Source organism: Diabrotica virgifera, chromosome 9 (genome assembly GCF_917563875.1).
Source record: "Diabrotica virgifera virgifera chromosome 9, PGI_DIABVI_V3a".
Classification (NCBI taxonomy): domain Eukaryota; kingdom Metazoa; phylum Arthropoda; class Insecta; order Coleoptera; family Chrysomelidae; genus Diabrotica; species Diabrotica virgifera.
This window is the reverse complement of record NC_065451.1, coordinates 15,346,527-15,362,455: the sequence shown is the minus strand read 5'-3', so window position 1 is coordinate 15,362,455 and position 15,929 is coordinate 15,346,527. Positions and strand designations below refer to the sequence as shown.

Below are 15,929 nucleotides of genomic sequence, written 5' to 3'. Positions count from 1 at the left end.
AGGGGGGTTGTTTCACACTTTAAGGGGTTGGACAAACGCTGCGAAGGGGTGGACAAACGGGTAGTTGTGATTCTGCACCCGAATTACCGTTTAAATGCCCATTTAAGAGAACGTGAAGTTAGCCCGAATAAAGAAATAAAAAAATATTTACAATCTCCATGGGGGTCGTTTCACACTTTAAGGGGTTGGACAAACGCGCTGAAGGTGTGGACAAACGTGTAGTTGAGATTTTGCCCCCGAATTAACGTTTAAATACCCATTTAAGAGAACGTGAAGTTAACCCGAATTAAGAAGTAAAAAAATAATTACAATTAACAGGGGGGTTGTTTCGCAGTTTAAGGGGTTGGACAAACGCTGCGAAGGGGTGGACAAACGGGTAGTTGTGATTCTGAACCCGAATTAACGTTTAAATACCCATTTAAGAGAACGTGAAGTTAGCCCGAATTAAGAAATAAAAAAATAATTACAATTGACGAGGGGGTTGTTTCGCACTTTAAGGGGTTGGACAAACGCTCTGAAGGTGTGGACAAACGTGTAGTTGAGATTTTGCCCCCGAATTAACGTTTAAATGCCCATTTAAGAGAACGTGAAGTTAGCCCGAATTAAGAAATAAAAAAATAATTACAATTAACAGGGGGGTTGTTTCGCAGTTTAAGGGGTTGGACAAACGCTCTGAAGGTGTGGACAAACGTGTAGTTGAGATTTTGCCCCCGAATTAACGTTTAAATCCCCATTTAAGAGAACGTGAAGTTAGCCCGAATTAAGAAATAAAAAAATAATTACAATTAACAGGGGGGTTGTTTCGCAGTTTAAGGGGTTGGACAAACGCTGCGAAGGGGTGGACAAACGGGTAGTTGTGATTCTGCACCCGAATTAACGTTTAAATACCCATTTAAGAGAACGTGAAGTTAGCCCGAATTAAGAAATAAAAAAATAATTACAATTAACAGGGGGGTTGTTTCGCAGTTTAAGGGGTTGGACAAACGCTGCGAAGGGGTGGACAAACGGGTAGTTGTGATTCTGAACCCGAATTAAGGTTTAAATACCCATTTAAGAGAACGTGAAGTTAGCCCGAATTAAGAAATAAAAAAATAATTACAATTAACAGGGGGGTTGTTTCGCAGTTTAAGGGGTTGGACAAACACTGCGAAGGGGTGGACAAACGGGTAGTTGTGATTCTGCATCCGAATTAACGTTTAAATACACATTTAAGAGAACGTGAAATTAGCCCGAATTAAGAAATAAAAAAAGACAATTAACAGGGGGGTTGTTTCACACTTTAAGGGGTTGGACAAACGCTGCGAAGGGGTGGACAAACGGGTAGTTGTGATTCTGCACCCGAATTACCGTTTAAATGCCCATTTAAGAGAACGTGAAGTTAGCCCGAATAAAGAAATAAAAAAATATTTACAATATCCATGGGGGTTGTTTCACACTTTAAGGGGTTGGACAAACGCGCTGAAGGTGTGGACAAACGTGTAGTTGAGATTTTGCCCCCGAATTAACGTTTAAATACCCATTTAAGAGAACGTGAAGTTAACCCGAATTAAGAAGTAAAAAAATAATTACAATTAACAGGGGGGTTGTTTCGCAGTTTAAGGGGTTGGACAAACGCTGCGAAGGGGTGGACAAACGGGTAGTTGTGATTCTGAACCCGAATTAACGTTTAAATACCCATTTAAGAGAACGTGAAGTTAGCCCGAATTAAGAAATAAAAAAATAATTACAATTGACGAGGGGGTTGTTTCGCACTTTAAGGGGTTGGACAAACGCTCTGAAGGTGTGGACAAACGTGTAGTTGAGATTTTGCCCCCGAATTAACGTTTAAATGCCCATTTAAGAGAACGTGAAGTTAGCCCGAATTAGGAAATAAAAAAATAATTACAATTAACAGGGGGGTTGTTTCGCAGTTTAAGGGGTTGGACAAACGCTGCGAAGGGGTGGACAAACGGGTAGTTGTGATTCTGCACCCGAATTAACGTTTAAATACCAATTTAAGAGAACGTGAAGTTAGCCCGAATTAAGAAATAAAAAAAGAATTACAATTAACAGGGGGGTTGTTTCACACTTTAAGGGTTTGGACAAACGCTGCGAAGGGGTGGACAAACGGGTAGTTGTGATTCTGCACCCGAATTACCGTTTAAATGCCCATTTAAGAGAACATGAAGTTAGCCCGAATAAAGAAATAAAAAAATATTTACAATCTCCATGGGGGTCGTTTCACACTTTAAGGGGTTGGACAAACGCTCTGAAGGTGTGGACAAACGTGTAGTTGAGATTTTGCCCCCGAATTAACGTTTAAATACCCATTTAAGAGAACGTGAAGTTAGCCCGAATTAAGAAATAAAAAAATAATTACAATTAACAGGGGGGTTGTTTCGCAGTTTAAGGGGTTGGACAAACGCTGCGAAGGGGTGGACAAACGGGTAGTTGTGATTCTGCACCCGAATTAACGTTTAAATACCCATTTAAGAGAATGTGAAGTTAGCCCGAATAAAGAAATAAAAAAATAATTACAATTAACAGGGGGGTTGTTTCGCACTTTAAGGGGTTGGACAAACGCTGCGAAGGGGTGGACAAACGGGTAGTTGTGATTCTGCACCCGAATTAACGTTTAAATGCCCATTTAAGACAACGTGAAGTTAGCCCGGATAAAGAAATAAAAAAATAATTACAGTTAACGAGGGGGTTGTTTCGCACTTTAAGGGGCAGGACAAACGCTGCGAAGGGGTGGACAAACGGGTAGTTGTGATTCTTCACCCGATTTAACTTTAAAATACACGTTTAAACGGACGTGAAGTTAGCCCGAATTAAGAAATAAAAAAATAATTACAATTAACAGGGGGGTTGTTTCGCACTTTAAGGGGTTGGACAAATGCTGCAAAGGGGTGGACAAACGCTTAGTTGTGATTCTGCACCCGAATTAACGTTTAAATGCCCATATAAGAGAACGTGAAGTTAGCCCGAATTAAGAAATAAAAAAATAATTACAATTAACAGGGGGTTGTTTCAGAGGGTGGACAAAAAAAATTATGTGGTGGACAAACATGGACAAACGATGGACAAACAATATAGCAAGAGTTTTTTTAAATTTTCGAAAATTTGTGGATTTGTGAAGTTAGCCCGAAAAAAAATTTTTGTTTATAAAAAAGAATTGATGGGTGGACTAACGAAATAAAATGGTGGACAAACGTGGACAATCAATGGACAAACGAATGGTATCAATCGCATTTTTTTTCCCGACTTTTTCGGGCTAAGTTCACGGACCTCGTAAGGGGTGCGAGAAACAAACCACCACGTTGGGCGCCATGTCGCTGGTTAGAGTCTCCGTGGTTTGAGCTACAAGAATGTTCTTCAGATGAATTGTCCAATAAGGACTCCTTGGTGCTCCAATGTCCGTTGTATTTATTTAAATTTAACACGTTAAGCCCCGGACCATCATGACATAATTTTTCTGTCAGACCGGAACATTTTTTTAATAATTTTGAAATAAGAATGTGTATAACTATTTATTTCTATTCTAAAATAAAAACAAAATACATTTTTTAAGTAAAAAAACAGCATGTACCAACAGGGTACACACGGTCTATTTATAATTATTTTTGTAATTTGTTTTAATGTGGACCATGTGTGCCATATTGGCTCACACCAGGAAGATAATCAAATACCTTCTCCCTAAGATATTTTAAGTTTAAAAATACAAAAACAATTTATTTTTTCAAAGAACATGTATGAATATTCACAAAACACTTAACACACATATATGCGGTATTAACGGCACATGCCGGACAAAAAGTGTATACCCTTTTGGCATTCTTCATCGCTGATGCTCTTCCTTCACGGTTCGAAAAGTTCTTGTAACATGCTGAACACCTTCCCCTTTTCTCTTTCTCGTCCAACGTATGCAGAGTTGTTAAAGAGTTTTCAGAAGTTGTTAAAGAGTTTTCAGAAGTTGTTTGAGGCATTAAAAGACTTTGAACAATCTGTTTACGGAACTCAGTAATTGAGAGATGTTTGCCAGTAACAGATTTGTAGAGAACTAAAGAGTTCACAAGTGCGGTATTTGTTAGTAATTCCACAGCCAATTTACGATACCACTTCATACTTCGTCGAACAGGGGAATTATATGCAGCCTTTTGATCCGACACATCGATAAAAGATTTTGCAGAATTATAGTCAACAATGGTCGATGGTTTGGGAACAGGTCCACGTTTTGTTTGAACATCTATCATCAAAGGAATATCCTTGGTCGTTAAAAACAAAACGTCCCGTTTATCTTTCCATTTTCCGATAACAACTTTTGTATTACTCTGTAGATACTTCATGTCACCTCTTTTTAATTTTGCATTGACTACCGCTTTGGGATTATGTTTCCTATTGGAACGTAATGTTCCGACTAAATGGGTTTTCCTATTATTTAAATCATGAGCCAAGTCAACACTCGTATAAAAATTATCAGTATATAAACTTCTGCCTGTATCTAGAAGCGGTTGCATAAGTTCCATCACCACTCTGGATGCTAACGACTTTTCAGATGGTTGCATCTCTTTTCCACCGTACACTTTAACGGCGTACGTATATCCATCTGCGACGCAAAGTTTAATCAATTTGACTCCATATTTGTGTCTTTTTCCAGGAATGTATTGCAAAAAACTAAGTCTACCACGAAATGGCACCATAGTTTCGTCAATACATAACGATTCTCTAGGAGTACACATTTTCTGAAACTTTTCATTTAGTATTTGTACAAGAGGAGAAATTTTGTAGAGTCTGTTTCCAGGTGGGCAGCTCTCGTTATCTGAAATGTGAAAGAAGTGTAATAATATTTCAAATCGACTTCTACTTATTTCACACATTTTAGAAACTTCATTTTTGTAAAGTAAATTGTTACTCCAATAATTTCTGAGTTTCGGTTTTCTGTCTAACCCCATCCAAATAATGAGAGCCAAAAATCGAAGCAATTCTTTTCTGTCAATTGGTCTCCAGTTACTCATAAGCGAATGTTTCGTTATTGACTCATTTACAATACCAGCGATTATGGTTTGTTCGGCGTATTTATTAGTTTCAGTAACCAACAAATCTTGCACTTGACGGTCGATAAACAGTAGGTAGAAATCTATTGGTTTGTGGTCTGTAAGTTTTGCGAGTTCTTCCTGATTTATTCCTGAAGTAAATGATAGTTCGAACTTATTGAGATCATCTGGATTTGGCACATCGCTCCATGTTATTTTATTTCTTGATACAACATCGTCAATAACAGCTTCCAGGCTAACGTTTGCAGATTCAGCTTTTTCTACAAAGCAAAAAAAAAGTAAACTACAAACAGAATTTGTGCATTCCTAAATAACTTACCTATCCTTCTTGTATCAGCCTCCTTTTGGATACAACTAGGACCTGCAGTTATTTTATTTCTTGATACATCGTCAATAACAGCTTCCAGGCTAACGTTTGCAGATTCAGCTTTTTCTACAAAGCAAAAAAAAAGTAAAGTACAAACCGAATTTGTGCATTCTTAAATAATTTACCTATCCTTCTTGTATCAGCCTCCTTTTGGTTAGAACTAGAACCTGCAGTAAATTCTTTGCAATTTTGTGTTTGTTTGCAAATTTTAGCTTTTTTTCTACGAGACTCATATTCACTACTGTATGAGTCTGAAGAAGCATCAGTAACATTTTCATTGTACACTGGATCGGCATCAGAATCATAAAACGTACTTTCAGACATACTACTATCACTAAAGTCACTCTCCTCAGCAAGTCTGCGAAGTTCGTCTTCCGATAGTCCTTTACGGAACATTATCTTATTTTTTAGTTCCACTTTTTAACAAAAAACTGAAGAGAAAATAGTGTTAGCCTCGTTAGACGTTCGAACCGATACTGACTGAAGCATGTTAGAAATTATAACCTAACCTGTTTGTGAACACGTGGTTTAACGGACCAACCTCTGATTTTGTTTACCACAGACCGTTTACACACATTTATACATAAGAAAGCACGGCAAATGCGATCCTCGACGAGCCACGGCATTAGGAACACGACACTTCGCTGTGGCCTGATAGGTACACACGGTCCCAGATAAAACTAGAGTGTGTGCCAGTGTGGTACACATGGGGCTTAACGTGTTAAATACCTTACTGGAATGTTGTATTATTAATAAAAATTACTATTACAAATTGACATTACGAACTAATGAACTGAAATTACAAATTATTGTTCTTGAATTGTCTAGGTCTAGAAAATATTCGCTGGAATGTATATAAAGTATAAAAAACCTTTTTCACAAATGTCTTCATTTTGCATTAATTACCGACACTCGTCCTATTTTAAAAGAGGTGCAGTCTCGTCTAGTCATGTCTTGATTAGAAAAACATCTCTACTAATTTCCATACTTAATGCTGCTGTCTATTGTGCAACTTGGCTAATTGTATACTCAGATGTAATGAATAATTAAAATCGGTTTCGTAATAATTACGGATAATCATACGGATTCATTGTGCAGGTATTTTATTTACTACAGGACGGTTGTATTACTGTTTCACATGCGTTTTATTTATAGAGTTGGCAGTCTCTTTGTGATACATAGGCCAGTTCTTTGACGAGTTCGGCTATATTTAACAATCACAGAACACAGAGAATGTCTGTATGGATGGACGTCAGATAATACGTATTACAGTTGGCATCGCTAGTTGTAGTAGTCGTTTAGAATTGTTCAAATTGCAGGAACACATCCAAGTTAGCATACGAGTTTCAAAACCCACTACAACTGGGAATAATTATTATTTACTTAGTACATTCCAGCTCTGGCATACATATATTTTTTTAATTAACACCAATAAGATGGCTAGTGTACTATTACACGGCGTGGAAGCTTGGACGTTAACAGTCAGCTCGTTATGACCTTTGGTTACGGTTATGGTTATGGTAGGGGCAGGGCCTACTTGTCACCCCTACAGACACTTAGACCTCCTACTACAGCGGGTCCATTGTATCACCCCTATCTTACGGACCAGGTCCATAAGAACCTGGTCTTTCTGGTCTGGCGTTTCTGGGACCCAGGCTGGACCAGGCTCCCATTCTAGTCCCCCAGAAACCTTATGGCCTCACAGAAAGCAACAAGTCTCTTAAAAGACAATTCCCTCACCTGGCTCTGCTGCATAGATGCCGATGCCGATCCCAGGATCTGCCACCTCCGATAGGCCAATGCCGGGAACTCCCAAAGGACATGTGAGGAGTTTCCTCCTCCTCATTACATAGACGGCACCGTGAGCCATCCGACAGTCCAAGCAGATGAAGGTGCCGTCGGAGTCTACAGTGGCCGGTGAGCATACTGACCACCAGGGAGCATCTTCTACGATCCAGAAGAAGCAGCTGGGCTGTAAGACTTTTGGATGGCCCCACTATGTGGAACCTGGCCTGTCTCAAACCTCCACAACTGACCCAGGAGTCCTGGAACGTCCGCAGAAGAAGCTCCCTGAGACTACCCCGACCAGTACTGAAGGGCACCCCAATCACAGGTTCGGGTCCCACAGACAGATAGGATGAGCCCCGTCTTTCCAGGTCGTTACAACCTTTAGAGAGCTTTGAGATGGGGGTATTTTGTCGTATGCTGAAAATTCCATGGATCAATAGAGAACGTGAACTCACAGAAATTGTCAAGAAAAGTAAAACATCTTATCATGGACACATATTTAGACAAGACAGGTATACCTTCCTTCAGCTCATTATAGAAGGGAAAATAGAAGGCAGTCCGTCTTGACGGTCCAGTTCGCTGAGGCGCAGTCGATCGACAAGTTTAGTGGATTTGCGATCGCTGGTTCGAGCCTCAGCTAGATCATGAAATTAATAAAAGGCCAACGCCGTAGTATAAAACTCAATAGAGTCTACGACTTGGTCTGGAATAAACTGGCGTCTGATCGGCCTATGGAGGAGCGGTACGGCAAGGGATAAGGGCTTGCGGCTTGGTGATACTCCTCCATAGATCCCTACCGAAGGGCGTTGACGCCCAAAAACGGTGTATATATAAAGTTTATTGAGAACAGTCCAAAATAGAGAAGACTTTGCAAGTTTTTGCAGAAGTCATCGCCAACCTTCGCTAAGAAGACGGCTCCTAAAGAATAAGATGGAGATGCTTATGAACATTATAATTTTATTAATCAATATGATCAATGCAGTTAGCAATTCAATATAATCATGGATGAAGTCATAATGAGCGTCAATGAAAGAAGACGATACAATATTGATAGACTGAAATGACGATAGCCTTCAAAAGTCGAAATAAAGTAAAATATGGATTACAATGTCCAGCTATGGAGACTTTGAAAAAGAAGTAAGTACAAAAGCAAAAGAGGTTAAGAGGATGCCAGAATAACATTATATAGCGGAGGCGTAACCAACATAATAAGTGAAAGATTAAATTAATCAAGAATCTATTATTCCAATAATATCCGACCAATAATGACGTACGTATCAGAAACAAGACCTGACACAGCCACAACGCAGAGAGTGCTGGAAACTGCTGGAAACAGCAAAAATAAGAATACTCAGAAGAATTACAGGAAACACACTGAGAGACCGAATAAGGAGTGACGAGATTGTATAGAATATAAACGAGTGGACACTAAATAGAAAAAAAATGGAATAATCACGTCAGTAGAATAGCGGACACAAGGATCATTAAAATACCAAGGGACAAATCACCAAGTGGTAGATGTATTGGCCGACCGGACCAGAGATGGAGTGACAATCTTCCATTGAGGTAAAAACAAGCAAAATTACTTATACAGGGTGTTTCATTGGGAAACGGAAATACTTTAATGGTGAATAGAGGTTACCGAGCCGGTTCTAGATATACTACATTTTTTGCCCTACCGACTTTTATAACCGAGTTTTATCGATTTTGCCCATTTCTTTCCTAAGCCATAACTTTAGAACCACCCTGTATATTTTTTTGATATTTGGTACACATATGTCTCATTCAAAACCCAAACGACATACTAACCATTAGAAAAGTCCAGGTCCGGATTAACAAACAATTCTAAAGTAATTGTGACCTTAAAACAGGGGTGGGCAAAAGCCGGCCCGTGGGCAGGATCCGGCCCTTTTGCGTACTTTATCCGGCCCATTGAGATATCCCGCAAGCAATTTTTTTAAGAGCGTAATGCATTGATTTTTTTCGAATCCTGAGAAAACTAATAAGTATTTTTGAAAAATTTAAACACAGAATGAAATATTACATTATTACCGAGGGCCGAAAGTCCCTCAAAACTTCCATAATGTTTATCACAGAGGTGAAAAAAAAAAAGAGAGAATTTAGTGTAATTTTTAATTTCAAATTATGTCTTTCTCCTTTTAATGATGGTCAAAAGTTCTCTGTTCCTTTTCCATTCTGTGCAACACCATTTCGTTCGTAATATGATCGGTCCATGGTATTTTCATAATTCCCCTAAAAAACCACATCTCAAAAGCTTGCAGCTTTTTCATTAAGTCAGCATTAACAATCCAATAAAGAAGAAGAGAGTTGACATAGCATTTTTATTATTATCCCGGTTTTTTATACCGTTCTCCGTCTTCCGTTTGCCAGTTTCCAGCTTCGTCCATCGTTTCATTCGTCAGGGTGAAGGTTCCTTTCCGACATTGCTTTCTGGATGCCGCCTAGCCAGGATTGTTTCGGCGTTCCTCTCTTCCTTCTTTCCCTTGGCGTCCATTTTAAAATATGTTTTGGCAGCCTGTCGTCGTCCATTGATGTCGTACATGACCATACCAGATCAGTTGTCTCCTTTGAATTTCGTCTATGATGGTTGACTTGACATAACATTTTACCATCCGATATTAGATTTGCAGATTGAATCTTTGGTTACTCAGAAATTTCCTCATCTTCAAAAAGGCTGCTCTTGATTACTCTATTCTTGATCGAATTTCTGAAGTTCATTTTTGGATCCTTGTTATGGCTTATTATAATGGACCATATTAAAAATTTCGTAATTTTACTGGGAACAAATTGTTCGCATGTACACACCAGAAAGACAATTTATTATTATTAACAGTCAAATGCCTTTCTCCAAATGCTTTAAAATGATACTTATAGTATTTTTGTCAAAAAAATTTCTTGGGCAGAGAAAAACCTTCCACCAAAAACATTAGCGTACATGCTGGGCAAGTCCGCCGGCCCGGGAGACATTTTGTAAATTTCATTTTGGCCCGCGCTTAAAAGTATTTGCCCACCCCTGCCTTAAAACAACACCCTGTATATTCAAATTTTGAAAATATGTTTGCATATTTGAGAAGAGCACAAAAAAATAAGTTTAATGGTCTGCTTCAATTTTTCGGCCAGACAATTTTATGACTTTAATTTTGAAATTATATTGAATTTTTTAAGAACTCTGACATTAAAAAGCAGATCTTATTAACTTTTAGTTATAACTTATTAAAGTTAATGAATAAATACTCATTTTAAATATAATCAATACTTATTTACCACATTGGAACGACACAATTACTAATGACAAGAAAAATCCAAGTCTGGATTAACAAAAAAATATAAAGAATTTTGACCTTGAAACAACACCCTGTATATTGAAATTTTGAAAATTTGATTGCGTATTTTAAAAGAGCATAAAAAGTGCGTTAAAAGGTGCATGTCAAATTTTTGCGCAGATAATTTAATTACGGCAATTTTCAAATCATATTGATTAATTCTGTCAAGGTCACACGAAGCTGCCAGAAAAATGAAGAACAATCCCAATGTAATTAGAAAATCGATTCGAAATCTTTCAAAACGAGCAAAAAAATGCATCGAACAAAATGGCGGACATTTTGAGCAACTGTTATATTTCAAATGTTTTTAATTTATGTTAAATTGTTGAATTGTTTAAACGAATTTTTTTTATTAGATATATGTAGCTGTTTTTTAATTCTTTACTAAATCATTAAATATCCCAATTCTCGCAATTCTAATTTTTAACGATGTGCATACAGCTACAAATCCAGAGAATCCATGAAGCCAACGTAGTAAATAAGTATTAAGTATTTTTAAAATAAGTATTGATTCATTATCATTAAATTATTAAAAGTTAATAATATCTACCTGGTTTTTAATCTCAAAGTTCTTTAAAATTTCAGTATAATTTCAAAATTGATGTAATTAAATCTATGGCGAAAAAATTAAAATGAACCTTTAATCACAGTTTTTTATGCTCTTTTAAAATGCGCAGAAAAATTTTCAAAATTTTTAATATTTCAATATCCAGGGTGTTGGTTCAAGGTCACAATTAGTTTATATTTTTTTGTTAATCCGGACCTGGATTTTTCTTGTCATTAGTAATTGGGTCGTTCCAATAAGGTAAATAAGTATTGATTATTTTTAAATTGAATATTTATTCATTAATTTTAATAATTTATAACTAAAAGTTAATAATACCTGCTTTTTAATGTCAGGATTCTTAAAAAATTCAATATACATAATTTCAAAATTAAAGTCATAAAATTGTCTGGCCAAAAAATTGAAGCGAACCATTAAACTTACTTTTTTGTGCACTTTTCAAATATGCCAACAGATTTTCAAAATTTGAATATACAGGGTGTTGTTTTATGGTCACAATTATTTTATAATTTATTGTTATTCCGGACCTGGATTTTTCTTATGGTTAGTATGTCGGTCGTCTGAGTTTTGAATGAGAAATATGTGTACCAAATATCAAAAAAATATACAGGGTGGTTCTAAAGTTATGGCTTAGGAAATAAATGGACAAAATCGATGTAACTCGGTTATAAAATCGATGTAACTCGGTTATAAAAGTCAGCAAGGCAAAAAATGTAGTACATATATCTAGAACCGGCCCGGTGACCTCTATTCACCGTTAAAATATTTCCGTTTCCCAATGAAACACCCTGTATAAAGGAGGAAGAAGAAACTACACGAAAGAAAAGAGTAAAAAAGATAAATATAAAGAAAGAGAGAGAAAGATATAAAGAAAGAACAAAATTCAATTCACAACTTTACTGACTTATATCTTGTAAAAAAACTGGCCTTTCATTACATCAGTGTAATAAAAATTATTTTAGGTACTCTGTCCAAACTCTTGGGTGAGAATAGGTATTTGCTAAAATTTCGTATGAAATTGCGAAATTTCTGAATTTGGTGAATTCTGGACAATATAGTATCTACCTACTGCTTTAGTTAGATCAACAATTTTCCCAGATTCTGGAGAACATACAATAGGTCTTTTCATCGATTGTCATTTTTTTCGAGCTTCTGTCATAGGTTGTATAATCTGTGTATTATATTAATATACACGGATTATACGACATATGACAGGAGCTCGAAACAAATGACGGTGAATGAAAAGCCCTATAGAGCTGATATACACAAGGTGGATGGAAATTTTGGACAGTAGCGTCTGGATATGTTGTGCAATCACTTGTAAACAACATACCTCAGCCAAAGAAGACGAAAATACAGATATAGCAACGATAGCAACTATTAGTCACAAATTAAGTGTCAAAATTTAAGAAGTGGCGTTAGAAAATAGTTCATTATGATTGAACAATGCACAAAATTATTCATTTAATTTTAACAATAATGGTGCATATAAAGATTGGGTTAAATGTTTGCTCATAACATAATAGATCCTAATTTTTTCAATGAATGATTTTCTCAAAGGAAGGATTGTAGAAGGAGTATTTTACGCAACTTGTACAAAAACTGTTTCTTGTACTCGATATGTTGCACAACTGAGCCTGATGTTTTAACTATTTGTTACTCCCTTTTAGTAAAATAGAAAAATCTAATCTTTTTATCAAACCAAAAGCCACGATGATTGATAAACGTCAATCTTATCACGGCAGTAGCCGCGTTTAACGTAACCCACCTTGATTTTTCTCTCTAAACTGGCCTGGGGAGTCAGCAGCACCAACCATTTTCAATCGCGGTAGATTCAGCTCCCGGTATCCGTATTTATTAATGAAACTAATGACGTTGATAAATTTAATCTTTTTATAGATATGATGCAACCAAGTAGATGTAGGGGAAACCTGAGATTGAGGTTGCTGGTTTCGAAACGAGTTTAACTAATCTGAAAATCATTCGAGATAAGTATTACATATGTAAACGTTGGATAAAATTTGAGAATTTACCGTGGTTCTCGTCATATGGTTTTTGACTAATGTAGATAAATCAACAAGAGTGTGAGTTCAAACGTTAAAATTAATAAATGATTAGCTGATTAATAAATCGTGTGGAAACGTTTAAAAAAAAGGTAAATGCACTAAGGGAAAAACAGTCAATCTTTCAAGGTCGGTTTTCATGCTACTTTTTGTCCAGTGATCGTGTTTCCACTTCCGCTTTCTGCCTCAGTTTCAATCCAGAGTCTTGAGTTGTGTAAAGTTTTGTTTTCAACCATTTTGAAAAAATGCGAAAACCTAGAATTATCTATTAGAAATAAAGATAATAAAAGGTACAAATAAAAGTAAAAACTATTTATTTTAACCGAACCGTATTATAACAATAATATACAAAGAAAGAAATTAAGATGTTTCTTCTACAAAATATTCTTACAGACAATACCAAACCGAACTAAAACACATTTCTCGCATTCACATCCCTTGTAACATGATACTTTTATGCAATCTTACGTAAGAGGGTATCGGCCTTATGGTTCTAAGAAGTTACTCACCCATGAAGAAAGACTCCACGTGTTTATTCTAACACTTAACAAAAATAATATATTAAGTAAATTCCAACATTATCCATGTCTCAACACAACTCCTTCATCATTATACCAGGTAGAATGACAAATGAAATAGCGAATGAAAGTTTATAACCCGAGGATGGTACTAAAGGTGAGAAATTTGACCTAGGACATCCAGTTTTAAAACTGCAACCGAAAGTACTGCTTTAAAGTCACCGAAATAGTACAAGAATCACAAGATGATCAAGAGAGTGCCTTCTGTAAAGAAAGCAGTAGTTCCACATCTCGTTACTGAAAGAGCTGAAAGGCGAACCTGACGACTGTAGAGCGCATATACATCTTAACCTATTGTCTATTGCTAGAGTTGGTAACATCATACATACTGAAACAAAACACCTGCATGAGAAAATCCATTACACCCCATGAAAGACTCACAACAACGCTCAAATATCTTGCAACAGGATGCAGCCTCAAGGTGCATTGCCGCAATACTGACATTATTAGATTTTTTGGGGAAAAACGAAGCGAATTGGAATGGAAATAGTGGTGAACTGAGCAAAGATCTGACGTCTTGTAGTCTTGTCTGTCTGAACATGAGTCCACACGTTTCGTTTTGTCCTATCAGTTCTTCAATCTATATGTCCTATATATCAGTTCTTGGATTCTATTTCGATTTGACAGACGTTTTGTTGTTTACACACCACATTTTATTGGGTACGATTTGTCCTGTCCCACACAATGTACGATAAGACCGTAGCGTGAAAACCGGTCTTTAGGCCTCGTTCGTACGTCAGTTATGTACAATTTGCTTCTTCTTCTTCTTTAGTTAACTGGCAACCAAAATTGCCAGTTAACTAAAGAAGAAGAAGAAGAAGAAGAAGAAGAAGAAGAAGAAGCAAATTGTACAATGTACTAACTCCAAATTGTAAGTGAATAAGGGATTTTCCCTTATTCCGCGACGATGAGTTGGCCAAATACCCAAGTAGGTAGAGGCCAATAAACTAAAGAAGAAGAAGAAGAAGAAAAATACGAAGCTTTTAAAACGTTATCGATATAGTCGGAAAAACGAAAGAATACCCATGAACGAACATATAAAACACGATGTATTTTCCTGCCACTGTGTCACACAAAAAATTGGCCAGCACAAGTACATGTAATAATTATTGTTACATGTACTTGCACTGGACAATTTTCTTTGTGACACGGTGACAGAAAAATACAGGGTGTTTTATATGTTCGTTCATGGGTATTCTTTCATTTTTCCGACTGTATGTTTGTTCATATGAACGTTTTAAAATCTTTTCTACGTCAATTCTCTCTTCAGAAAAACGCGAAATTACTAGAAATAGAGATAGATGTATGTTGCAAAAAACGAAAAAATTAACATAATTCAGACGGACATCTATACCACTTGTATTAACTGGTGATTAATCATTTGGTTTATTTGACACATTCTTAAACCATACATGAACGGCAAGTTATCCGTATCAACAAATTTATAGTAATTAGCAACTAAAAGACGACAAAGGATATTATTATGCAGTTTTGCTACAATTTCAAACAAGTGTTGATATTTAAATAAAGCGACTATGGATCTTCAATCCTATCGCGCATCTCGGCAGTTACAGCCTACGGCATTCTGCACAATGTTATCAGAATAAACGATGGAGTCCAATTCGTTGATATTTGATAGTCATTGATGAATTTATAACCGACAGGCCTGAGAAGTAGCAAAAGAGGCTTGCCAATGTGAGATTATTTTACTAAATATCTTACACTGTAACAAGGATATATACCAACAAGGGGTGTCCAATTATAGTCTTGGCAGTGTTTTATCATTCTACTATTATACATATATTTATAATATATCACTAGGTTCTCCACTAGGTTTTGAGACGGGAAATATATGAACTATGTACAGTACAAACTGCTACATCCGGACCTCCCCATATCCGGACAGTTCTAAGGTCCGCATCTACCGAGAAAGGCAGTCCTGCTGTTGGACAACGCACCCTCTCATCCCGACCCAAAAGAACTAAAAAATATAGAAATTAAGTGTCTATTTTTGCCCCCAAATGTGACATCTCTCTGTCAGCCTATGGATCAAGGTGTTGTAGAATCTATAAAACGTGTCTATCGACAAAAGTTATAGACGGTGTTGATTGCTGGAATGGATGAAGGAGAAAACGTTACAGAGACTCTAAAAGAAATCGTCTTGATATCCGGATTTTTTCATATCCGGATC

General features: G+C 36.6%; 2 protein-coding genes across 6 annotated transcripts in view; both read right to left on the bottom strand.

Annotated features, from left to right (window-relative positions):
• The window catches only part of LOC126892198 (protein mono-ADP-ribosyltransferase PARP4), a 400,117-nt gene that overhangs the window by 144,725 nt on the left and 239,463 nt on the right, over positions 1-15,929 (bottom strand). The gene's annotated exons all lie outside the window — the stretch shown is intronic.
• LOC126892196 (piggyBac transposable element-derived protein 4-like) lies at positions 3,421-6,141 on the bottom strand. The gene is made up of 3 exons (XM_050661680.1): positions 5,526-6,141; positions 5,353-5,466; positions 3,421-5,293 (listed from the first exon to the last, which is right to left on the bottom strand). The coding sequence occupies exons 1-3, from the start codon at positions 5,794-5,796 to the stop codon at positions 3,711-3,713; spliced, it is 1,968 nt and encodes a 655-aa protein (XP_050517637.1). The 5' UTR covers positions 5,797-6,141; the 3' UTR covers positions 3,421-3,710.